A 27,779-nucleotide genomic window follows, 5' to 3' on the forward strand; every position below is an offset into this window, starting at 1 on the left:
TGTACAGTGAAGTTAAGAAACTTAGCCAAGGCCATACAACTGGAAAATGATGGAGCCTGGAGATTGAAACCCAGGAAATCTAGCTCCACAGCCCATGTTCATGATTGTCGCACTGTTTACTGTGTGCCTGGGATGTAGTAGTGGAAAGAGATGTACTTCGTGGAGACGGTGGGGGAAATGCTGTATTTGAAGAAGGCATTTACATCTGTGTGATAGATGTATTCCTGAAGCAGTCTCACAATATAAAACTCATACTTCAAGACTAATTATCCCATAAGAAAAGATGTAAAGGAGATCTTTTGGGGAATGCATGAATGTACAGCATTGCAGCTTACTTTTACTTTACTGTTCTTAAATTTTTTCTTCATTCGCTCTAATTTTTTAGAGTGCTTTCACCTAAATTACCAACACAGGAGGTCATAGTGGATATTTGGCCTTCTTAGTGTTTTATCACAACTCACGTCTGTTCCAGTGTTACTGTTTTTGGGGGCTGTGTTGTTCAGCACTATCACTAGAACCACCGCTTAATGAATGCTTGAGAGATATTGTTGTAGGATATAAAAATATTTTCAATTATAATAACAGAGTTTGTAAAATAACAGCACATTAGAAGTTCCACTGTACATAAACAGTGAGATTCACACGGTACTGAGCAAAGATGGCAAGTGTTCTGTTTATCAGCCAAAGTGGCACGACCATGTGGTAATAGCATAAAAACAGGTTACAGTTCACTGGGTCCTCCAGCTTGGATGTGTTCCTATTCCAGACAATTTTTTAAATATAGAGAATTCATATTATTTCCATTTTTACATAAAGTAAGACCTTGTTTTGTTGGTTGGTTTGGGGGTATTTTTGTGGGATTTTTTTTGAACTATTTCAAATTTATGTAGACTATACCATGTGAACCAGTACAAAAAAATCCATGAAGATTAGAGTGGCTACTCCCAGGAAGTGATGGATCTTGGTGTCTAAGCTCAGTCAGGAACAAAGTAGAAATATCAAGGCCGCCAAAAAAGGACACTGCAATGGAGTCTGGGGAAGGTTAATCTTGTAGTTCACTGTAATACTTACCTTAAAGCAAAATGAATTACAATGTGCTGGCTAAGTGGTTGTATGTTAATATTTGTTTATTTATTATACTATGTTCAAAAATAAAATGTCATTTATATTTGAGACAGTGACATATAAACAAAAATGAAACTCTTTTCGTTTTTCAGAATTATGGCTAAATAGAGAAAATAATTGATCTATGATGGGTCCCAGGCAAGTTGACTCTGATTTAGAGCAAGATCCTATTGAGGCCAAGGTCATGGGTAAATTTCTTAAGTGGGCCAGTTAATTTGGTTCTGGAACATAGCAAGAAGTTGTACTCCTGACCTCAGCTTGCCGTCTCACTTCATGGTTGCAAAAGGATAGAGGAAGGATGATTCAGTTTAAAAAAAAAAAAAGAACTATCACCAGTACTAGAAAAGATTACATTTACTAAAATTACATTTACCCACAGATGGTGAGTCATCCTAGTTGGTTTAAATGGTAGCATATTATTACCACAGATGTTACTAGAAAAAAAAAAGGCTGTTTATCCTTACAATCAAGCCTTATCTCAATTATTTTAATCATCTTTTTGGATTGAGTGTTTATGATAAAATGAATCACTTAAAACCTCTAGAGTTTAATTCACAGAATACCACAGTATCTAAAGTTGATTGAAAATTCAAGCTGTGTTGAATAATGTTTACATTATGCTACGTGACAGCACATTACAGTCTTTGGAGTAGTTTACTAATATATACTGATAAAATAATTGTCGGGTATGTAATAATAGTTTTATACATGCTATTGATGTAAAAGAGTTGGTTTCAAATTGGAAATGCTGTCTTAATAAGCTCTCTGTGAAAATGTGGAATAATATATACTAATTGATTTGTTGTTTCTTAAAATATATAAATTAAACACTTAGAAACTCAAAATTACTTACTACTACCTTCTGGGTTGTTAAGAGGATCACAGTGCCCCTCACTTATGAGAAATTCACCAGCTAATGTCAGCTGAAGACAATGAGCCTAAAGTTTTAGAAGTTTCCCTTTCTTTGTAGGATGGAAGCCAAATGTGTAGAAGTAGTATTCTTCCAATTTTGGGCAAGTCAACAGTAAGATCTGGAAGCCCATGGAAGAGTAATTGACTTCCAACCAAATAAAATATTTTTCAATCAACTATTATTTGACATAGCCTTCTAAAATATTTGTGTAATATCCTATGTGGGAATACATACTCTTTGGATAAATCTGTCTATATAGTTAAACAACTTGGCTGTTCAGAGTAAATAGTATTAATATCATTCTAAACATTCTCTTCTTACTGGTATTCTGTGAAGTCTGGGAAAGGCAATACTAGGTAATTATTTTTTCCAGACCCTCCTTCTTAAACAGAGACCTAAAGAACGGGCTCTGAAATTCTGAGTCGCTTATTTCTCCTTTAGGTTTGGAAGGAAATAAATAAAGTTAGTATGTCCTCTGGGAGCCGACTTAGAAGCCGCAGCTCAAAGCTCTCGCTGTCTGTATCCACAACAGGGTATGTTCCTGGCTCGCATTTCGCTTACTGTGGAGCAATTTGAATGTCATGGTGATGGGTCGGAATCCATCCAGATCTGTGCGTGTTCTCACACCACTACCACCTCAGGTTTCATTATGTTGGACTCTCAAGTCCCCTCTTTTCTTCAGTTTAGTGAATTATCTATGTCATTTGAGGATTAAGAATTTTACCATATTTAATGTTTGACAACTAGGTAGTGCTTTTCAAGAGGAATTAACCAGAAGATAACTTACCGGCCGGGCGCGATGGCTCAAGCCTGTAATCCCAGCACTTTGGGAGGCCGAGACGGGCGGATCACGAGGTCAGGAGATCGAGACCATCCTGGCTAACATGATGAAACCCCGTCTCTACTAAAAAAAAAAAAAAAAAAAAAAAAATTACAAAAAACTAGCCGGGCGAGGTGGCGGGCACCTGTAGTCCCAGCTACTCAGAAGGCTGAGGCAGGAGAATGGCATGAACCCGGGAGGCGGAGCTTGCAGTGAGCTGAGATCCGGCCACTGCACTCTAGCCTGGGCGACAGAGTGAGACTCCGTCTCAAAAAAAAAAAAAAACTTACCTTTTAATGTAAATAAGAAAGTATGGAATAATATGTTATTGACATTAACCAAACTTTTCATATACTCAAGACACTTGATAAGTCATAGGCATTAAAAGTAATTACCAGTTTCACACTAAATGATTTTTAAAGCCTTTATTTTATATTCACTTTTTATAACACTTTTGTGGTTTTTAGTTGCATAAAGGAAAATATAAAAAATTTTACTAACTGAAATTTCAAGAGGTTTTTCACAGCTTCTTTTTTTTTATTTTTTTTTTTTTTATTATACTTTAAGTTCTAGGGTACATGTGCATAACGTGCAGGTTTGTTACATATGTATACTTGTGCCATGTTGGTGTGCTGTACCCATCAACTCGTCAGCACCCATCAATTCATCATTTATATCAGGTATAACTCCCCAATGCAATCCCTCCCCCCTCCCCCCTCCCCATGATAGGCCCCAGTGTGTGATGTTCCCCTTCCCGAGTCCAAGTGAACTCATTGTTCAGTTCCCACCTATGAGTGAGAACATGCGGTGTTTGGTTTTCTCTTCTTGTGATAGTTTGCTAAGAATGATGGTTTCCAGCTGCATCCATGTCCCTACAAAGGACGCAAACTCATCCTTTTTTATGGCTGCATAGTATTCCATGGTGTTTATGTGCCACATTTTCTTAATCCAGTCTGTCACTGATGGACATTTGGGTTGATTCCAAGTCTTCGCTATTGTGAATAGTGCCGCAATAGACATACGTGTTTTCGCAGCTTCTTAATATTGACTTGCTTAAAACCTTTCCCCTTGCTCCTATTCAGGGGTCTCTTCCCTATCTCACCCTAAGTATCTTGCATTTCTCTGTCAGTTCTCTATCCCCAGAGCAGATTCCTGAGTGCCGTACTGGGAGGGCCCCCTTGGGGTCCCACAGGAACAACCCCCGTGTGTCCACACTCTCTTCTGCCTCCCCACACATCCACACTCCTTGTATATCTCTACCTGTGGAAATATGAATAGCCAGCATCCTCCCTCTAACACGAAAGTACTGTTAGATCCCAAACCCTAGAAATTCGCATTTCTCAAGTCATTCCTTTCCCTCCACATTGCCACCCTCCCATGCGGCTTCTCCATGTTTCCTCCACAGTCTATTGCTATAAACTCCTAATCGGGGTCCCCACTTTGCATCCTTCTTCTTCCCCAGGCGTCCTTAGCCCTGTTGCTGCCCTTACACCCTGCTTTGATCCAGCACGCAAGGCACTTCGTGGCCTAGCTCCTGACTTAAGTTTTGTTCTTTCTCTTCCTACGGATCCTGTGCCCCAACGCTGTCAGCCACTAGCCGATTGCCAGGTGGACAGAGTCCTTGCATGCCAGGCGTTTCTGCGTGCAGCTTCTGGGTTCTCACAATTTCATGGCTTGTCTGTCAGGTGAGCCAATCGTGCCCCCCGCTTTCTATGAAACCCACTCCGATTCACCCACACACACTTGGTGGTTTTCTCCACATTCCTATGGCACCACGTATGTCCCTCCATTATAGCAAAAACCATCCCCCAGCACACCCATCTCATTCAATACATATTCGTGGGGTAAATTAACTTCTCCACTCCACCTCTGGATTCCTATTTCTCTCCTTCTCAGCCAAAATCCTGATTTCTCCTTTGGTCCTTCAACTCTCCTTATTCACTGCACAGCATTAGTGCAGAACATTAAAGGAGGGACTCCCAGTGAAGAGTGAGGCTTTTCTCCATGGCATGCTGTCCCAAGGCCCCCTCAGCCCAGGCTCCCGGATGGAAGACAAAGGGTCTCTTACCTCTAAGCTTTCCCTGCCAGTTGATTTTCCTGTATTTGGCCCTTCTCCTTCTACCACCATTCTCCTTCTGTCCCCAGATTTGCTTCTCAGGATGTGTGCACTCATCTGTCCCTTTACATTAATTTGCATCATCATAATCATCACTGATATCACCTATAATATACAAGCAAAGCATCTCTTACAAATGTGGTTTGTTTCTTCCTCCTGCAGCTCGTTATTTTACTCCCACTTTGACCATAGCATTGTTAGGACATTGGGGAAACAGAAGTGTGTAAGACACCACCTCTGCCCTCAGAAAAATGTATCACCTTTCAGGAGAGAAAGGCACCCCCTTGCATTGCAAAGCTGAATAGAGCAGGGCACATTATGGTGCATGTCAAATGAATGGAGTAGAAGTTAAGTTCTAGAAGAAGGAATGGAGACACTGCTGGGAAGAACTAGTCAGGGAACGTTTAAGAGAAACCTGAACTTGACATTTCTCTGTTTTAAAAGGATGGTAAGGTTTCCATAAAGCTGGGATGAAAGAGAAATCCAGATGGGGAAATCTGTGTGTGAATACAAGAGAAGGCCCAAGGCAAGTTCAGCTTAGTGTCCAACTGGAACAATAGGACTCCCCTAATTATTTCTGCTGTATTAATATGGCTTGTATTATTTAATGGTGCAATAAAGTAATTAGACCAGTGGCTTTCAAACTCTTTAGACTGCCACCCACAGCAAAAAATGCATTTTACATCATGATACAATTCACACATTTATATACAACTGAAATGAAAGTTTCATAAACAGTGCTTACCCTCATTAAATGTGATGGGCTCCAACATTGCCTATTCTGTTTCTTTTTTTAAAATTGCTGGTCAGACCCATTAAACTGATTTAATTATCCACTATTATTTAGTAACTCACTCAGAGAGTTTTAAAAATAATATATCAAGGCTGGGCGTGGTGGCTCACGCCTGTAATCCCACCACTTTGGGAACCAGAGGTGGGCAGATCACGAGGTCAGGAGTTCGAGACCAGCCTGACCAATGTGGTGAAACCGAGATTGTACCACTTCTCTCCAGCCTAGGGGACACAGCGAGACTCCATCTCTAAATAAATAAATAAATAAAGTATCAAATCACTGTTTTTCAAAGTGTGATCCTCATATCAGCAGCATCAGCATCCCCTAGGAACTTGCTAGAAATGGAGGTTCTCGGGCCCTACCCCAGACCTATGGAATTAGAATCTGTGGGGCTGGGGCAGTCAACGCTTTAACATCAGCCCCTGTGTGAACTGATGCCTGCTCCAGTTTGAGAAGCACAGCACTAGATAATTGCTCCAAACACACCAGCCCTCTCCACTCTTAGAGCCTTGCCTGGATCACTCTCCCTACTCCAGATGTCCGCTGGCCTCATTCCTGCATCCCCTTCAAGTCTTTACTCTTGTGAGCAAGTCTCTCTCTCCATCAGGCCTGCCCGACCTCCCAGTTTACATTTCTGCACTCCCAGTCCCCCAGTCCTACTGTATGTTTTCTTTTTCCACAGCATTTGTCATCTAGCATACTGTATAATTATTTATTATTATCCTCCTAGATAATGTAAGCTCCAGGAGGCAGAGGTCTTCATATTTTGTTCACTGGGGTATCTGAAATGTACCCGGCACATACTGGGCACTTTAATATTTGCTAGATGGGAGGGAGGAAGGAAATGAGAAAGAGAAGGATATCAACAAACAGTGGGCCTGTTGACCATAAAATGCTGCTTCAAGAAAATGTCCTTTGAAGAATGGCTCTCCATAGACTCTTAAAAGGTCAGCTTTTATTCCAGCATATTATAAAGAAGCTCAGTTAAGACTGGAAGTCTCGGTCACTTTGTTGGAACAGTCGCTTTTTAAAAGTCTACATTATTCCACACTTATGCATTCTTATAGCTACAAAACCCTTCTGTGAAGACCTCTACTTTAGTAGTTCTCATCAATAAGCTAATTCCTACGTAAACTGGCCTTACTAAATTTTTAATAGTTTCTCAGGGGTTGTCTTCTTGACTGTCACCTGCAGTGATTTCATAGTTCGAGCAGAGTAAAATATTCTGATTTATGTTATTAGGATAAAATTTTCAAGTGATCTCATTTTTTCCTATTTCTGAACCTTTCTCAGGGGGTAAAGAGCATGGAGGGCCTGTCAGGCTCTACTAGAGTCCAATAAAGAGCCACTGTTTGCTTTTTTTGGTTCATTCTCTCTACTTTCCCTGATCCATGTAGAGCATGTGTGTGTTCAGGGCCTGATAGAAAGTCGAGGAGACCGAGTGCCTGACACTGTCCACCAGCCCAACAGCAAAGCCTCTTCTTCAGACTAAAGCTGCTGCTAGCATATAGCTACTTTAATTGTACAAATGATGTCATTTGACTTTTTTCTCCTGTTTTTATTTTTATCACTTTAGACTTTTAAAAAATCGTTCTCTCTCTTTCCTGAAATATTACTACCTTTTTGCTGTGGGATGGGAGCTAGGAAGCATTCAGCATAAAGGGGATAGCTCTGTGCTAGGCTTCTATCCTCAAATGGGAGATGACATTTCTGCCATTTCACCAGGCCCAAAATGATCTCTGCAGAGTTCAACAATCACAGTGGCTCTCCCTCCCATTCTGACTCTCCTTGAGTTTCTTGTCCAGTAAAGACAAAGATCAAGTCTTGTAAGTTACTTCTGCCTCCCATGGAATAGTAAACACAGGCTCATAAATGGCTCCGGAAACTGCTAGAATAATGTAATACCTGATTCTTAGGACCATTTAATCCCCATGTGAGAAATTTTCTGTTATGAACTCCATGATCTCACATGCACACATGCACACACACACATTTACAGGATGTTGCTACAGTTTTCCAAGTCACCAGTTCTACACATTGAGAAGGAAGCAAATGGGAAATCTTAGCCAAGGCCAGTTCCTCAGTTGAATCCCTCCAGAGTCATTTTGCAGGACAAGGACTGTAAGAGGGCACAATAGAATATCCATAATGTTGATACTAGAATCTCTTCTGATTGGGGTTATCTCAGACGGAATCTGGTCACGGTGATTCTCCCTCCATTAAAATGAGGATTTCAAGAGAATTCTCTTAATTAATGAACAGTCCCCTGGAGCACTCTTTTCATATGCAGGTTCTGGATCCCACCTGAGATTCCAACCTAGTAGACTGGTGATGAACTCAGGAATCTGTCTGTTAAACAGTTCTTTGAGCAGTGCTGATAACCTGCCAGATTTGGGAACCACTACTGTATGGACCAGTTTTCTTCAATTCCCTGCCCTCACAAAAACTAAGGAGATGATGGCTAGAATTAACAGTTGGCCTTGATAAGGTTGAAGCTGTTTTTTACAACTTCCCTACAAACGACAGAGAACCTTCACTTTGTGATCCTTAAAGCAGATTCGTTTAAAGTAGAAAATCTTTTACATGTAACCCAAATATAAGATGAAAATTACTTTAAAGCGAGACAGAGTAGTAAAATTCCATTAATAAAGTCTGTGGCCTTTTAAATGTTGCATATGCTTTTCAGTCTGACATAAGTATCCCTCTTTTGACTCAACTTCCTTTTTCTTTGTTGTTTACTATTCGGTTAACATTAATTGAGCACTTGCTTTATACCCGGTGCTCTGGTAAGTATTTTTATATAGGTGATCTCATTTAGTCTCCCTAGCAATTCTATGAGGTGTAAGGATAATTTATATTCTGCAAGTGAGGAAACTGAGGCCAAGGAGTTCATTGGAGCCAGGTGCAGTGACTCATGCCTGTAATCCCAGCAGTTTGAGAGGCTGAGGCAGGAGGATAACTTGAGCTCAGGAGTTTGAGACCAGCCTGGGAAACATAACGAGACCTAATCTGTACTAAAACTACCCCTAAAAGAATTAGCCAGGCATGGTGGTGCACACCTGTAGTCCCAGCTATTCAGGGGGCTAAGGCAGGAGGATTGCTTGGGCCTTGGAAGTTGAGGCTGCAGTCAGCCCTGATCCTACCACTGTACTCCACCCTGGGTGACAGACAAGATTATTTTAGTCCCTCTTATCTTTGAGCCATAAATTTCAGCTATTCCTTCTTTCAAATCCTAAATTTTTGCTTCCACTTAACCCATTTGCTTATTAGACCAATTTGTGTAACTGAAAGCATACATAATACACCAAATCAAGTCCTTGAGTTTGAAAATATCTGTATCAGTGCTATAGAGTAACCTTTGAAATGTTTGACAGTTGTGTCCATTGCTGCTTTATGAAGTACTGAAAGACTGTTAGGCCTTTCTTGTACTTTCTTGTACATGATATTGAAATTGCAGTAAACACGCAATGGGTTGGCCAGGTGTGGTGGCTCACGCCTGTAATCCCAGCACTTTGGGAGGCCGAGGTGGGCGGATCACCTGAGGTCAGGAGTTCAAGACCAGCCTCAACATGGAGAAAGCCTGTCTCTGCTAAAAATACAAAATTGGCCAGGTGTGGTGGTGCCTGCCTGTAATCCCAACTACTCGGGAGGCTGAGGCAGGAGAATTGCTTGAACCTGGGAGGCAAAGGCTGCAGTGAGCCGAGACTGCGCCGTTGCACTCCAGCCCGGGCAACAAGAGCAAAACTCCATCTCAAAAAGAAAAAAAAAAAAAAAAAAAGACATGCAATGGCTTAATGTCATATTTGCTTTCTGGCTAATCATTCTTGATAAACAGGCTAGCCCATGATATTCATTATAATGTCTTACATTATTTTTGTTTAATTAAACATATGGTAGATTTGTAAGCAGTTTATAAGCAGTTTTTTTCCTTGGAATTGATCAGCAAATTAAGCATAGTTTTTACTTTGTAATCCTAGGGTAGCAAAATTTAGTCTTTATTATCATTGCATCTTGAATATAGTCAACTATATTCATCAACTAAAACACTTAATTAAAAAGTGATAAATATCTAATTTTTTGGCAGCAAAATAAATCTTGCCTAGTATTTTAGTTTGTTCAGGCTGCTATAACAAAATACCATAAACTGGGTAGCTTGTAAATAACAGAAATTTGTTTCTCAAAGTTCTGGAGACTGGGAAGTCTAAGATCAGCACGTCAGCAGATTTCGTGTCTGGTGAAGGCCTGCCTCCTGGTTTATAGATGGCCATCTTCCCGCTGTGTCTTCCACATGGCCGAAGGGGTAAGGGAGCTTTCTGGAGTCTCTTTTATTTATTTATTTTTATTTTTATTTATTTACTTTTTGACACGAGTCTCACTCTGTTACCCAGGCCGGAGTGTAGTGGCACGATCTTAGCTCACTGCAACCTCCACCTCCTGGGTTCAAGCGATTCTCCTGCCTCAGTCTCCCAAGTAGCGGGATTTACAGCTATGCACCACCATGCCTGGCTAATTTTTGTATTTTTAGTAGTGACAGGGTTTTCCCATGTTGGCCAGGCCGGTCTTGAACTCCTGACCTCAGATGATCTGCCCACCTTAGCCTCCCAAAGTGCTGGGATTACAGAGCCACCGCGCCCAGCCCTGGAGTCTCTCTTATGAGGGCACTAATCCCCTTCCTGAGGCTCCACCTTCATGCCCTAAGTATTTCCCCAAAGCCTCACCTCCAAATACTGTCACACTGGAGATTAGGATTCCACATATTAACTTTAGGGGAACACATTCAGTCTATGGCACCTAGTTCTTCAGATCATGGTGCTGTGGTTTGAATGTCTCTTCCAAACTTATGTTGAAACTTAATTCCCCAGTGCAGCAGTATTGAGAGGTGGGGCCTTTAAAGTGTGATTGGATCATGAGGGCTCTGCTCTTGTAAATAGATTAATCCATTCATGGAGTAATGGCTAATGGATTAATGGGTATCATGGGAGGGGGACTTGTGGCTTTATAGGAAAAGAAAGAGAGGCCTAGGTCGGGCGTGGTGGCTCAAGCCTGTAATCCCAGCACTTGGGGAGGCCAAGACGGGCGGATCACGAAGTCAGGATATCGAGACCATCCTGGCTAACACGGTGAAACCCCGTCTCTACTAAAAAATACAAAAAGTAGCCGGGCGTGGTAGCCAGCGCCTGTAGTCCCAGCTACTCAGGAGGCTGAGGCAGGAGAATGGCATGAATCCGGGAGGCAGATTCATGCAGTGAGCTGAGATCCGGCCACTATACTCCAGCCTGGGTGACAGCGAGACTCCGTCTAAAAAAAAAAAAGAAAGAGAGGCCTGAGCTAGCACATTTAGCCCCCTCCCCATGTGATGCCCTGCACTGCCTTGGGACTCTGCAGAGGGTCTCCACCAGCAAGAACACCCTCACCAGATGCAGCCCAACCTGGGACTTCTAAGCCTCCATACCTGGAAGAAATTCCTTTCTTAAAATAATTACCCAGTTTCAGGTATTCTGTTGTAAGCAGCATAAAATGGACTAGGACACATGGTTTCCAGTGACTGCGGGACCCAAGTTCACAGTGTAAGGGCAACTCTGGAAAAGGCTGGCACTCTTCAGTAGAAAAGGAAACATTAAGCTGTGTGATTTTACCTTGAAATCCCTGCTATTAGTTTTGATAGAATTTTTTTGGGTCAGAAATGTGTGATTCACAAACTAAAATTTCCTATATAATCTAACTGTGGTGCTTTAAAAAATATAACCAGTTGCCGGGAGTGGTGGCTCACGCTTTGGGAGACCCAAAGTGCTCACAGCACTTTGGGAGGCCAAGGCAGGTGGATCACAAGGTCAGAAGTTTAAGACCAGCCTGGCCAAGATGGTGAAACCCCGTCTCTACTAAAAATACAAAAATTAGCCACGTGCGGTGGCAGGTGCTGATAATCCCAGCTACTTGGGATGCTGAGGCAGGAAAATCACTTGAACTCGGGTGGTAGAGGTTGCAATGAGCTGATATCATGCCACTACAGCCTGGGTGACAGAATGAGACTCCATCAATCAATCAATCAATCAATAAAACCAGTTGTCCTTATTCGTCTGCCTCAACTGTGACTCTTCTGTTAGATTTGTCCAAATATTGTACCAGTATTTCAGGGAACTTCCTAATCTCTGACTAATAAAATGTCAATTACTGGATTGTGAAAATCACTCCCAGCATGTTCTACTTGCCCCACTTGAAGAGTATCCACTATTTAAAAAAAAAAAAAACCCACGTTAAAAATGGTAAGTTGTAGACTATTTGTGTCTAGAAATGATCTTTGCACATCAAAGCATGTTCTTTCAAATAGAATCATTTAAAATATGAAATAGTTCACTTTAAGTCACCTTTTCTTTGGTGTTAGATACGTTAAACTTGTGATGGGTTTGGTATTAAATTATATTGTTGCTCACTAGTCTCACAGTGAGATTGGAAGGAACATATTTTATACTCAATTTCTAAAGTTTATTGAGTCATAAGAGTAATTCCCTGTTTCTGGTCATACATCATATCTAGAACATAGTCAAGGTCTCATCTACTAATAAAGCTATCCCCCTCCTTTTTTTTTTTTTTCAGTGTATATTGAGAGATAGTATATACAAATAAACTATAGATGTATACTGTAAAATAATAGGTACAAACTAAATATCCATATAGTGGCTATTCAGATCAAGAAATGGTCGTTGCTAACAGCCCAGAAGTCCCAATATACCCTCTGGAAGTAAAAACTGTCCTGACTTTGGGGATAACTGTCATCATCTTCATAATTTTACCATCTGGGTGTATATTTCTAAACAATGTGGTTTCCAATTCTGACCTTTTCATAAGTGGAACCATGCACTATATTTTCCTTTGCAACTTTCTTCTTTCACTCAACATTTTGTTGATGAGAGACATTTATGTTGTTAGACAACATTTGTTCCTATCCACTGATGTATTAGTATTACATTATATAAATAGTTAACAGTTTATCCATTGTACTATTGGTAGACATCTAGGTTATTTCAAATTTTGAGCTACTAAAAAATTTCCCCAAAATAAATGAAACAAAACTTTACAGAACTGAAAAGAAGTAGAGATAATTCAAAAATAATAGTTGGCGACTTTACTGCCCCAATAATAGAACAACTAGATAGAAAGACAGCAAGAATATAAATTTAAACAGCACTATCAACCAACATGACCAAACTAACATCTATAGAGCATTCTACCCAATGGCAGCAGAATATATACTCTTTTCAAGTACTCCTGGAACACTCTTCAGGATAGACCACGTGCTGGGTCACAAAACAAGTCTCAAATTTGAAAGGATTGAAATCAAACAGATACATTTATTGGCCACAACATAATTAAATTAGAAATAAACAAAAGAAAGGTATTTTGGAAAGCTTCTAATATTTGGAAATTAAGCAGTATACTTTTAATGGGTCAGGAAAAGTTTAAAACAGTTTGAACTAAATGAAAATGAAAATATAGCGTATCAAAATTTGTGAAATGCAGCTCAAGTGGTGCTTACAGGAAAATTTATAACTTTAAATCCTGCGTTAGAATAAAAGAAACATCAGCTAATCTAAGCTTCTACCTTACGCAACTAAAAAGAAAAGCCAGTTAAACCTCAAATAAGCAAAAGGGCAGAAATCATAAAGATCAGAGCACAAATCAATGAAGAGAAAACAGAAGAACAATAGATAATATCAGTGAAACCAAAAGCTGATTCTTTGAAAAGATCAATAAAATGGATAAGACTTTACCTAGAATGAGCAAGAAAAAAAGACAAGACAGAGATTACCCAAGTGAAGAATGAAGAAAGGGCATCGTTATTGACCCTGCAGAAATTAAATATAAAGGAATACAATATTAGAAACAAATTGAAATGAACAAACTAAACATTGTAGATGAAATGAGCAATGTTTAGAAAGATACAAATTATCAAAATTGATTTAAAAAGAAATATAAAAACTGAATAGACCTACCACTATTTTTTTAATGAATTAGTAATTAAAATCTTCCCATAAAGAAGAACACAGGCTCATATGTCTTCACTGGTAAATAGTTTTTGCAAAGAAATAATGTGAATCCTCCACAGACCTTTCAGAAACTAGAGTAAGAAAAAGGAATGCTACCCAACTCATTCAAGGAGGCCAGTATGACCTTGATAACAAAACCAGACAAAGACATCACAAGAAAAGAACAGACCAGTATCTCTCATGAACAGAGACACAAAAAAAATCCTTTACAAAATGTTAACAAACTGACACCAGCAGTGTACAGAAAGGATTGTACACCATAACCAAGTCAGATTTATCCCAGGAATACAAAGTTAGTTTAATATCCAAAACTAAAATAGTATAATATGCCATATTAGGAGAATAAAGGACAAACCACATGATTGTTTTAATAGACCAAGAATCAACAAACCACAACCCACAGGCCAAATCCTGCCTCCACCTATTTTTGTAAGTACACTTTTCTTGGAACACAGCTACACCCACTTATTTATGTGTTGTCTGTGTCTCCTTTCACACGACAGTAGCAGAGTCAAGTAGTTGTGACAAAGATCATATGGCTCGCAAAGCCTAAAATGTTTCTTACTGGGCCCTTTATAGAAAATGTTTGCTGACCCCCACAATACACACAGACAAAACCTAACATCTGTTCATGTTAAAAATTCTCACAAAACTAGGAATATAAGGTAAATTCCTTGCCTGACAATGGGCACCTGGAAAAAACCTACAGCTAATGTCACACATAATGATGAAAGACTAAATTCTTTTTCCACTGATCAGGAACAAAGCAAGAATGTCCGCTTCCAGCACATGAATTCAGCATTGTGCTTGAGGCCCTAGAAGAGCATACAACAAGATAAAGAAACCAAATGTATACAGATTAAAAAATGAATAAGTAAAACTGTCTGTATTTGGCCAAGCACAGTAGCTCATGCCTGCAATCCCAACACTTTGGGAGGCCGAGGTGGGAGGATAGCTTAAGGCCAGGAGTTCGAGAACTCCTGGGCAACATAGCGAAACCATATCTTTATATTGAAAACAGCAACAACGGCCAGGCACGGTGGTCATGCCTGTAATCCTAGCACTTTGGGAGGCCAAGGTGGGCGGATCACAAGGTCAGGAGATCGAGACCATCCTGGCTAACACGGTGAAACCCCGTCTCTATTAAAAAATACAAAAACATTAGTCAGGCATGGTGGCGGCTACCTGTAGTCCCAGCTACTCAGGAGGCTGAGGCAGGAGAATGGCGTGAACACAGGAGGCAGAGCTTGCAGTGAGCTGAGATCGCGCCACTGCACTCCAGACTGAGAGAGAGCGAGACTCTGTCTCCAAAAAAAAAAAAAAAAAAAACAACGACAACAACAAAAACTGTATTTGCAGGTGAAATTATCCTGTTCTTGGAAAATCTTAAGGAGTCTATAGCACAACTAATAGAACCACTAAATGAGCTTCTAAAGTTGCTGGCTAAAAGATCAGTGTACAAAAATCAATTATGTTTCTTTATACTAAAAACCATGCTGTATGGACAGTGGTATTCTGTCAGTATTGAAATTGAACATACACATCTGTTCAATTTCAGATTCAACCTGCTACCCAAAATGGTTGTGTCAATTTATATTTCCATCAAGAGTATTTAAGGGTTATTGTTTTTCTACATGCTCTAAAAAGGATGTCATCCCTTTTACTTTTAAATCCAGTGGACGTGTGTCAGTATCTGTGGTCCTATATATTCTTTACACTTTTCTGCTTCCTAGAAGATTACCTCTTGCTTCTGGAAATGCCATCTAAAACAGAAAGTTATTCTGGCTTCTCAACTGCCTCTAGATAGACACTGGGGATTACTCCTTCATCTTCACCATCCCCTAAATGTAGGTCTACCTCATTATGTCTTTCACACTCATGGCCATGCCAGTCTCATCAACCCTCCACTCTTATCCGCATTGAGCCATGTACTCTTGCCAGAGCATTACTTGCATTTTTCTACCTCTGTGCCCTTGGATATGCCACTTCCTGTCTTTCTTTGAAATTCTACCCATGTTTCAAAAAGCATTGCCAAAACCCTCTCTCCAAGTTCTTCTTTACCATTCTGTTTTTATCTCCTGCTACCTTGTGTATTAATACATATGTATATATTTTAATCTTATTTCATTTTTAAGTTAATTGCTGTGTTTTCTACGTTTATGTCCCCCCACAGCATCTTGACATAATACACTACCTTGCACAGAATAGCTACTCATTAAATATTGCTAAATAAAGTAATGCAGTGTGGTTGAAAATTGGCTTGGAAATTAAGTTTTTGCTTCTAGGTATCAAGACCCTACCAGATAATACACCCTACAGAAAACAACCATAAAGTCTGAACATATAATACAAAACACAACTACCTGAAGATGCTGGAGAGTGAATAGAAGCAAACCATTTCAGGCTGTTTATGCTCACTTAAAGGAGAGGAGACAGGAAGCTGTATACATACATTTCTATTTCCATGGCATTTAGCCTGGAACCAAGTGCAGTCCATGTAGTTCGCGGCATGGTGGCAAGCACCTCATGTGGAAGACTCTTGATATTTCTGGCCTGGGAAATCACAGAAGAGAAACTGAGAAAGCATGAATGCCGAAGAGAGTAGAAGAATCCTAAGAAGGGAAAGAGCTAGAAGGGAATTCCAAAACTGCCTGTCTGCATCTCTGACTTGTCCCTGAATCATAGCAGCTCAGCTAGAAACCAGAACTCTGAACTCAGACCAGCTCTGAAGATACAGAAGAGTGAGCATATGCGGAGACTCTCATGAAGAGGGTGCATTCTTCACTTGGAGGATGGAAAAGAACAAACCTACTTCCTGACACTTTCAGCCTTGGGCAACTGCAGTCACAGCATCACACTGCACACACAGCAGAGGTGGGGCACATATGGAAAAGTAGCAGAGCCCTTCTGGCCTGAAAACCAGAAAAGAGAAGTTGAGAACCATAAACTCTGAAAACGGTGGAGGAATCCCAGAAGAGAAAGAGTCAAAGAAAGGAATCCTTAAACTCTGCCAGTCCACATCTTTGACTAAACCGTGAACCACACATCTGCAGAACAAACTCTAAGCAGCCTGGCTAAAAACAAAAGATCAAAATACAGAGTTTTCAGTTCTAGCCCGGACAAGAATCTCTACAGTATAACATTAATATTATTCAGGATACAACCCAAAATGTCCCAACATCCACAGAATCAAGAAAATGGAACATATTTTCTACACGCAACAATCAAGTTTTCTACCCCAAAACGAACCAGATGTTAGAACCAACAAAGATTTTGAAGTAACTACTATGGCTTTCCTCACTTTTTTTTTTGCCTGAAACGTTTTTAATGCATGAACATTCCAGCAGGGAAAGGAGATGTCTCAGCTGAGAAATAGAAACAAGTAAAAAGGGCCAAATGGAAAAAAGACAGACAGTTGCAGATATGAGATACTGACACCAAGCAGAATAAACACAAAGAATCTCATGTCAAGGCATTTTAGCATCAAAATTGTTGAAAGCCCATGACAAAAGCCAAGAGAAAAACAACAAAGTATAACATAATACCAAGTTCCCTTATGCGGGAACAACAACTCAATTAACCTCTCACTTCTCATTAGAAGTCCGAGAGTCTCAAAGAGAATGGAACAATCAATGCTAAAGGAAGTTCTTCAGGCTGAGCAAAAATGATGCCAGATGGAAACTCAGGCTTTCAGAGAGGAAGGAAAAATATTTACAAGAAGTAGTAAATATCTAAGTAAATACATAACATTCATGTTTATATTTTTCATTCTCTTTGCCTTCTTCCCTCCCTCCCTTTCCTCCCTTCTTTCTCTTTAATTTTTAAATAAACTAAAATTCCTAAATGACATGGTGGCAAGCACCTCACATGGGAAACTCTTGATATCCTGACCAGCACAGGAGAGAAGCTGGGAAAGCATAAATGCTGAAGAGAGTAGAAGAATACTAAAAGGTAAAGAGCCAGAAGGGAATAACCAAAATTATCACTTTATAATCTGTGTGGATGTATATATAACACCTATAGTATATAGGAGAGAAGAGGAGGGATATGGCCCTGTATGGTTGTGAGAGTTGCATATTTTACATGGAGTAGTATATATATATTTTTTTAATTTTTGTGGATGCATAGGTATATATATTTTTGGGGTACATGAAATTTTTTGATACAGGCGTGCAACGTGAAATAAGCACATCATGGAGAATGGGGCATCCATCCCCTGAAGCATTTACCCTTTGAGTTACAGACAATCCAATTATTCTCTTTATGTTATTTTAAAATATGCAATTCAGTTATTATTGACTGTAGTCGCCCATAGTAGTATATTATTATCTGTAAGTTGACTGAGAAAAGTTAAGAGTGTATATTGTATGTAACCTCTAGGGCAACCACTATAAAAGTAATAAAAAAATGAATAGCTCAAAAGCCAACAGAAAAATTAGAATTCTTAAAAACATTCAAATAATTTTTCCCCCAAAGCAGGAAGGGAGGAACAAAACAAGAGAGGATTTGAGTAGAAAGCAAAATATAATATGGCAGTCTCAAACCTAACCATATCAATAATTACATGGAATGTTAATGGACCAAACACTCATTAAAAAGCAAGAATTGTCAGAATGGATAAAATAAGACCCAACTATATACTGTCTGCAAAGGACATGCTTTAACTATAAAAATACAGGTTGAAAGCAAATCAGAAAAAGAGGTACCATGCAAACAGTAAACATAAAGTGGCTTTACTAATATCACATAATACAGATTTCAAAACAAAACCAAAGGTGAATGGGGGTACTTCATAATGATCACAGGAACAATTCAGCAGGAAGACATAACAAGCACAAATGTGCATGTGCCAATAACAAAGCTTCAATATTATGAAACAAAAAGCTGACAGACAACTCCACTATGTTGGAGACTTAACCCTCCCTCAGCAATGGATAGAACATCTAGACCAGAGAAAGTCACTGAAGACATAGAAGATCTGAAAAATACTGTCAAGTACCTCACCTTCATTGATATTCCCAGAACATTTCATTGGACAGTGGCAGAAATTCACATTCTTTTCGAATGTATGTAACACACTTAACCAAGATAGATCCTATTTTGAGCCGTAGAACAGATATCAATAAGTTTAAAAAATTAGAATTGTCAAAGTTAAATTGATGAAATCAATAAAAGCTAGAAAAGGCAAAACTGAGAGAGAAAGCAGATCTGTGGCTTCCTTGGGCCCAGGGGGACAGCACAGAAAATCATGTGCAAAGGGACAGGAAGGGGCTTTCTACTCTGCATCTTAATTGTGGTGTGGTCACGCAATTGTATACAAACGACAAAATTTATGAAATTGAACACTTAAAGTTAGTAAATTTTATCTTGTGATCATCTCAAGAAGCAAAAAATAGGGGAACAGTCAGTTTGGTCATTTTCATCTAGCAAATGCCGGAGTTCAATTTTAAAATGTAATTGGAGACCAGAAAAACATAGCCAAAAGGGAAAAAAGTCCTTCTGTGAAGCTCCCGTGTTGTACAGGGCATCATATGTTTCACCACCTGAGACAAGAGCTAATTTATGGTTAGAGCATTTAAAGAGTCCAGGTTTTTTGGAAAAAGGAACTGTATACAAGTTAAGCTTCTTAGGAAGACTTAAGAGCATTCTTTCTCCACATTCCTTCTCGCAGAGCCCAGAACTAGTCTTGTAACAGAAGAAAAGCTATGAAAGAACTACCCTGAAAAACCAGGCTTCTTTATGTGCAATGAGAAGATTTTTCATCTAAGCATATTATCTGTTAAAAAGTGATCAGGGCTGACAGCAGCAGTCTGTTCTGTGGCATCCACAGCCTCTCTGTGGCATTCCCAGCGAGAATTCTGGTAATAACTGATACCATATTTTTTAGTACCTTCAAGGGTTGTTTTAAAGCAGAATGTACAATTCACCTCTTCCCAGATGTCGTCAGGATGTGAACATGCAGCACTTTATACTGTTATTACGTTTTACATGATAACTTTTTACATAAAACGTAAAATGGCTCCAGAAAAATGGTTTTATGTGGTACCTACTCTGAAAACCTAAACAAAATAATGCTTGTTATTACCTTGGTGTTGTGAATTACTTGAACTGTTACGATAGCATGTTTCACTAAAACGTATTTCAGTAGTTTACTTTTGGCATAATATCTGCAGCATGGAGATTAAGTGTCATCTCAAAGTAGAAAGGCATGGCATTTTTCTTAATGTGTCTTTCAGACTCAAAGTTTAAAACATCATATTTTTCCTGTGATTACTACTATTTTTATATTCATATATCTCTACACACACAACACACACAGAGACACACAGATACATACAGAGAAAGATTATTCCCCAAAATGAAAATATTTACTTTGAGCAATAAGATTAAGGGTGAGTTGGTTGGTTGATCAGTTTCGCTTTGCTTTTTTGAAATTTACTTTAATGTTGTTGTACTGCCTCTTCAGTAACAGGGTGCCCCTGCTAACACATTTCTGACATTGCCCTATCAAGATGGAGGATAAACATTGCCACAGCCCCAACATAGGAAAACATGTGTTATCAAGCTTTTAAGTGTATGGGGTTTAAACTCTCTTCATGTTATATCAGATCTTTACTGTAAACTAGCCAGAATATTTCCCAGCAGAAAATAGTAAGTGTGTCTTCAACTGGAAAGAGCACTTCATAAAACTCGTTTTGTTACAAAACAGAGTAAACAGTCTTTTGATCCCTTCTTCTTCCCCACCTCAAAAGTTAAACTGCCATTCCTTGTTTCCAAGACTCACAGTAGTAAATGTTTTGAATTTTCCGTGTTGGAAAAATTCTGACATGGCATTATCTACTACCCCCACCATCAAAATGAGGATAGGGCTGTGTGTCTATAGTTTTACTCATACCAGTGGCCATTTTCCCAAGCAGGGATCCAGAAATGTGTATTTTCCTCTTGACCCTGCCATCGATTCCCTGTTTATCCTTCACTGAATCCTTCTTTCTCTACATTTCCTTGGCTCCATAATGGACATAATTGGCTCACTTGTATTAAAGATTCCTGAGTGGCCCTGATTCTTGGATGAAAATCTGAAGAGAGGGATAAGGAGTAATGGGATGGGAGTAGGGGAGTATCCCACAGTGGTGTTCAGGAAACAAACCTTCAGCATTCAGGCTTTATCCCCAACCAAGCCAGCACAACCTCCGCCGCAGGGGCTGCACACTCGGTGCTCAAATGGGACGGTTTTGGGGCTCGTGTTGATGGACAGAAACCAGGAAGGAAGAGAAAGCAACTGAAAAAGGGAATGTCCCTGGCTTCACCTCATCATAAGTACTTGAGGTCCTTAGGGTTATGGGTCCTCACTGATTGTCTAGCTGTAAAATCCATGGTGTCCATCTCCCTCCAGCAAGGAGACAGAAGTGAAAGCTAGGTTCCTGGCCTCCTGATTTTGGGGTTGATGAGCATCAGAGGGGACGCCCAGCCTGTCTGCCTCTCCCGTTGCTTATCAGCAGCCCCCTCCTCAGGACTCTGAGTCCATTGCATCCAGCCTTTTCCATAGTAGTCTCAACATTAGTGCACTTTTAAGCCTTCTCTGTCCTCTGTGCAACTCCCACCCACATCTGGCTTCTTCTGAATTTGAGATGATCTGAAAGCAATCACATTCAAAAGAAAACAGAAAAACATTTTAGTTCTCTTGGAACTTATTGTATAAGAAGCTTATGTGCTTTGTGGAATATTCACAAGTAACATTTCTTCAGATTAATTAGAGGTCTCAGATTTGCTTTTGGCCGTTAAACTCGGTAGTCATTTGTAGCTCTGTTCTACAAAGCACTGATTAGTATCCTCTAAATAACTCAGTTTTCATGTTATGAAACAGACTAATTCTCATACCACAGGTATTGAGCCCTATTTTTGAATCAAACCTTTTGATTTTTCCAGTTTGGCTTATTTTCTGAATTTAAAAGTACCATGCACAATTATTATATATGTAGACAGTTAAAATTTGAAATGGTTCATAAGCACAATACAATTATCTCTCTGTATCCATGGGAGATGGGTTCCAGGACCCCACCCCCTAAACATCCCCCATAGATATCAAAATCCACAGATGCTCAAGTCCATATTATAAAATAGTATATTTGCATATAACCTGTGTACATCCTCTTGTATACTTTAAATCATCTCTAGATTACTTACAATACCTAATATAGTGTAAATGCCATGTAAATAGTTGTTATACTGTATCATTTAGGGATAATGGCAAGAAAAAACAGTCTGTAATGTTCAGTGCAGAAGCAACCATCTTTGTTTTTTCCTCAGAATGTTTTAAATCCATGGTTGGTTGAATCCAGGGATGCAAAACCTATGGATACAGAGAGCCAACTGTGTAAATTTAGTTTTGTTCTTTATTTATAAGCTGTGGAGACCAAAAGAACCTTATATTAAAGTGGTCATCTTTTTCAATTCATGTGACTGATCAGAATCACAACTCAGATAGTTTTAAAATAACCTAGGAGACCTCCTTTCCCTTCCATCTTAATATTTTGATACCAAATTATTTTACCTTGATAAAGCAAGTTTAGCACTGCCTCCCTATAGTGAATGCACAGACTTCTCTACTTATCCTGGGCCTGGAGACAACCCAACTCAGTGTCACCAAGAATCTAAAATTGAAGTCAAAAAAAGAATGTGTCTTGTGGTTACAAAACCATGGAAGATGAAAAAATGGATTAAATGGTTAAAGAGGAAGCTTAGGGCTCATTGGCATTCCCCCATTCCTTGTTTTAGACGTGGTTATTACTGGTGGGTGAAATTAGCCTCGGCCTCTCTGTAGACCTCCAGCATATCCTTGTTGCTGCTGTGACGTGGGTTTGCAGGGTGAACTTAATCAACTCCAGGCTTCCTTACTGCCAGGCCAAGTCTGCCAGCCTCTTGAAAGCTCACACATTTCAGATTTTGTTTTTTGGGTTTTCTAATTTTTTGTAATTGAGGGCCTGAAGCCATTATTTAAGACTTTCCCAAACTTCTCTTGCCTTCAAGTGTTCATTTGACTATTTTATGGGGGTGGTGGGGAGCTGGTATTGTGTGTGTTTTCTAAGCAAGCCCAAATTACATATTTTTTAATCTGTCAACTTAACCTTTGACAAAAGTTTACTTGAATTCAGTAAACATATTTGTGCTTTGGCCAATTCTGAATTAATGTGAAAAGTGTTAAGATATTTTTAAATTTTTAGGCATAAATATAGCACATATAGAGTTATGAGAATTGCTTTTTAGTTTACTTAAACATAAAGATATTCATTTCAAGTTTAAAATGTAAATGATCTTGTGACGAATGAGGCTATTCACATTTCAGATGAACTTGTTTCAATACTTTGAGGCACTTTCTATTTGTCATAACTTCCCTGAGACTGAGTTACTATGTTTTACTCTTATTTATCCACGTATGTGTTCATTTTTATACATTACATTTCCCCAACTCTAAATCAAAACTGAATGCCGAGGATATTTTGTTTTTGGTTGGATGAGTGGGGTTACATTTAAATGAGAAGACTGTTAAGTCTGCTCTTCTAAAATAATTTTAATAGGCATATGTTTCCAGCCCTGCAGGTTAAAGAGCCTAGTCTAATGGAAGGGGCACACGATAGCAATGTCATTTCTTAAAGGGATACCACATGTTTCTGAAGCCCTATCAGTTGTGCTTCAGCAAGGGCTCTAAATGGAGTCTGGCAGCTCTCCTGTTTGCATGGCGCTGTCTGGCTCAGCAGTGATAAGCAAAGACAGCCGGCTGGCTCCTTCAAGGAGCCTTTCATAAAGTCTTAGCTCTCAAATGTTCCGAAACTCACTGGTGGACTTTCCCCTGTGGACCATTCATTTATCAGGAAATGAAATTGGTTACAGGGTTTCTCACATTGCCAAACCTCACTGACGAAATCTGGTTTCTTCCGAAGTTCAGGAAAAGCATTTACTCTTTTTTGCTGTTCACTACCTCTTGTCTTTGTGGAAACCCCCATCAATACAAGGGTTTGAGAACTCCACAGGGAAAAGGTTGGAGTGGGAGGTGGCCAGGGAGTAAGTCTGGGGGCTACTTTCATAGATATCAAATCCCATCCCTTTCGAATGGGATTTTTTTTTTTATGTTGGCATCTTCGTCTTTCAAACTACAGTGTCAGTTTCACAGGCATGATTTTTTTCCACTTCAAAAATGAAAGCCTTTAAACATGACACAAATCACCTTACTGGCAGCATAGCCTTGTAACTTAGACCAGAGATCATTGTTTAAACTTTATGAAACTAGAAGGAACAAAAATAAAGAGAAACATGTAGTTGTATGGCACAGAGAATGTTTGGATAAGTGAAGGTTAAATTATTACAAAGTATGTAATCTAGTTCATATGTTTAAGGAAAGGAAGTAGGCTAAATTATCTAAAATATTCTGACGTACTGAATCATTTCATTTTGTAAAACAAAATCTGACTAGCAGGGCATTCTGTTGTAGGCCAGTCTGTTGAGTGCAGTGTGCAACCTCCTATGTTTGGAATTAGCAGGCCCCGGGGTAAGGCACAGAGTGCATGTGGCAGTTATTATGGCTGTGGAAGTGGTTGCTGGCTAATTGATAGCAGTAGCAGTAGAAACAACCTTATTTAATTTTCAATAGTCCCTATGACAAGACGTGATACATGGGATCCTTTGTAGTCTTACCATTATTGTCCTTTCTCTCCCTGCCATTAAATATGTGATAGTTAATGTATACACTTGATGATATTAAGGAATGAATTCCTTTTACTCTTTTTTCCCCCTTTGGAGCATCTTGACATTTGACTTCTAGCCCTGATTATTTTAGGCCCCCAGGTAAGTAGTGATTTACTATCAGTGAGCATGTTACCCTTGAATGTTGTAGCTTCAATTTGCTAAAAATGTACTTGTGGTCACAAAGCCATCTCTTAGCCTATGCTGGCTGGTGGCTTTGCTCATAATCTGAACCCCAAAGAGACACACTGGTTCCATAAAGGGTAAATGAATGAATCGTCTTCTCTATTCATCACGGGGAGATAAGCTTTTGTGAACTTGAATTGCCTTTAGAGCATTGTGTCCATGGTTTCAATTGTATCACAGAATGTCACACAGACTGAAGTGGTTACTTTTTGTCAAGGGTTATCTTATTTTTCTCCATTCAGTTTAACATGTGTACTGCAAAAGACAGTATTTTTGGAAATGAAAGCATAGTCTTTCATTTAAAACATGCATCAGAGGGATTTCACTAATATAAGCATTCAAATCATGTGCCTAGTTCTTGTTTCTACAGCCTCTGCCATTAAATAAATATCAGTCTTATCAAATTCATGCATTCAACATTTTTCCTGTTGATACAGGCATGAAAAATAAAAGCAGGTAGGCACTATAAAAGATTTGCCTTCATCTTTGGTGATCTGTATCCCAGCCCTAACCTACAGGAACTGAAAACGAAACATCAGTGATTATTTTCGTCCTTTATAAATGGTCTGCACATTCTACCATACAGCCTCTCATTGTTAACAGTCCCTATTGAAGAGAAAACACCAAACCCAATATTGAGAGTTTTTCAAATGAGGGCACAATGGGGTACAGGGAACCATGTGGACTCTTGATCATTATATTTATTTATGGTGTTCCCACAGTCTTTAGGCCTCTGAGTCTTTGAATAAATATCTCCAACATCCAGTGGCTAACATTCCTTTTCCTACAAAGCTACTATTTGCAATAGAGATTTTCTTGCCTTTCATTTATTTGTTCAACTAGTATTGATTGAGCAACTCCTGCCTGCACAGCACTCTGCTAGTGGTTGTCCCTTAAAGAACCTTACTGTTTAGGGGGGCACAGTTTCTAAAAGTAGCATTCAAAGAAACAGCTTCTCTACTCCCTACCTTTTCAAATGTGAGGAACTTAAGCAAGTTAGAGAATGCAAATGGGCAAAGGGAGCTTGGGAGGCAAAAGGAGACTGCGCAAACTCTGAGAGCTTTGAGCTACAGTGGTTTCCTTGAGTGTGAAATGAAGAATGGCTATGGGCAGAATGCAGATTCTAAAGCACATAAGTGGAGAAGCAGGTGGGATACTGGAGGGCTGAGAGTGAATCCCCAGTCCTGCTGTCTGGGGCAAGTTATTTCACCCTCACTTGCATCAGTTTCTCACCTCAAGGACAGGTCTAACTCATCACCTTACCTACATCCTGGAATAGGTGGAGAAATCAAAAGAAACAATGCATGTAAACTCCCTAGCACAAAGCAAGCTCTCAGTAACTTAGCCAATGTTAGTTTCTCAGATATCTGTCAACCTCACTTTTCCAGAACAAAGACAAAAACTAGAGTTGTAGATTCTGAACAATCAAAATGAATGGCTCAGAGCTCTTGTCTTGTACTTTATTAATATGGGAGTGCTCTGAGCCTCTTGCTCACAGCCATACTCCTTGCTTGATACACAGTTTTGTTTGTTCATTGGTTGTTGGTTGGTTGGTTGGTTGGTTGGTTGGTTGGTTGGTTTGTTTCTGAGACAGAGTCAGAGTCCTGCTCCGTCGCCCAGACTGGAGTGATATGGCGTGATTTTGGCTCACCACAACCTCTGCCTCCCGGGTTCAGGCAATTCTCCTGCCTCAGCCTCCCAAGTAGCTAGGATTACAGGTATGCGCCACCACACCCAGCGAATTTTTGTATTTTTAGTAGAGATGGTGTTTCACCATGTTGGTCAGGCTGGTCTCAAACTCCTGACCTCATGATCCACCTGCCTTGGCCTCCCAAAGTGCCGAGATTACAGTCATGAGCCACCACGCCTGGCCCAATACATAGTTTTAATAAGCTTAGCCATCTGGTTCCCAAGTCCATAATAGACTAGAAGCCACAACTTAAAAGAACTGCTGCAAGTTAGTACACTAACAGTTATGAAAATCAAGGGCCACTTGTCCTGATTAGCAAGGGAACAAAACAACACACATGAGTCTTACTTTTATAAGTAAGTGTGTTGTTTTATAAACTAAACAACACACATGAGTCTTACTTTTCAGTATCTTATAGGTAATTTTACATGCTACTCATGAAAATATACCAAAAAGGGTTGTGAGTCTGTGGCAGTCATGACCCTGAGGAAAAGTTGGGATAATACAGGACATAGAGCTGGTATCATCTCTACCCTTGAGAAACACAAAGCCCTGTCTTTGAGAATAGTGAGTGGGTAACCTAAGCCCAAAGAAGGCTCAAGGTGCCAGTCTGAACTTTCAGAATAGGTAAATTGCTGAGTGATTTTCTTTAGCGGATTAGTTTTCTTTTTATTTTACTTTGGGAGGGATCATAGCAAGATTCTTTTAAATGCTAACTTTAATGTATGAATGAATTTATAACAATTTAGTTTATTCACTATTTTCCATGAACACATTAGTAGCTCTGTCAAGACTAAGTTGTCTAATTTAACTCACACATCATCTCATCTATGTACATGAGTATTTTACTAATATGTTGTCAAATGAGAGTAAACTAGGCTAACTCCGAAGATCCTTTCTTTCCATAATCAATTTATTATGCTTCTTTTGTTTTGCCTGTGTCTCTTCAATATACATTCTATTCTCACAATAAGCAAAAACTGAAAACTTGGCATTGTAAACTTTCTCCTGGTTCCAGTGTTTTTAAAAGAGATTCTAGTGTTTGTGTATATGAAAAAAAACATCAATTCCATGCAGATGCGTTCACGTGAACTATTTAGAATTGACCCTGATTCCAAATCCCATAAGTGACACTTTCCAGTAGAATTAAAAAGATGGTTTGGAATGTAATCACTTCTAGAGAGGAAACAGGAGAAGCTATTTCCTTGTTTTAGATTTCCATTCTTTTATTCGGCTGAGAGAGGGCATAGAAAAAGGGGGAAAAAAGGAATTTCCACTCATCCTCAGCATATGAGAGCTGCATGTGGCTTTTTATTTTTAACAAAAGCAGCCAAGTGTCAGGGTACCCAGTTGA

The 27,779-nt window shown here is 39.4% G+C and overlaps 1 protein-coding gene across 5 annotated transcripts in view; it reads left to right on the plus strand.

Moving 5' to 3' along the window:
- DYM (dymeclin) overlaps positions 1-27,779 on the plus strand; it is a 416,736-nt gene that overhangs the window by 359,456 nt on the left and 29,501 nt on the right. For 2 of the 5 annotated variants that reach the window (XM_026455155.1, XM_031934504.1), the window contains exon 17: positions 9,951-10,192. The exons of 2 other annotated variants lie outside the window; for them this stretch is intronic. In XM_026455155.1, the coding sequence (XP_026310940.1) occupies positions 9,951-10,181 (231 nt within the window). In that variant the 3' untranslated portion in view covers positions 10,182-10,192. Of the gene's footprint in view, positions 1-2,479; positions 2,572-9,950; positions 10,193-27,779 lie in introns of those variants that run through there. One more of the 5 variants, XM_031934503.1, reaches the window with a different exon arrangement.

This window comes from Piliocolobus tephrosceles, chromosome 18 (assembly GCF_002776525.5).
Source record: "Piliocolobus tephrosceles isolate RC106 chromosome 18, ASM277652v3, whole genome shotgun sequence".
NCBI classification, from domain to species: domain Eukaryota; kingdom Metazoa; phylum Chordata; class Mammalia; order Primates; family Cercopithecidae; genus Piliocolobus; species Piliocolobus tephrosceles.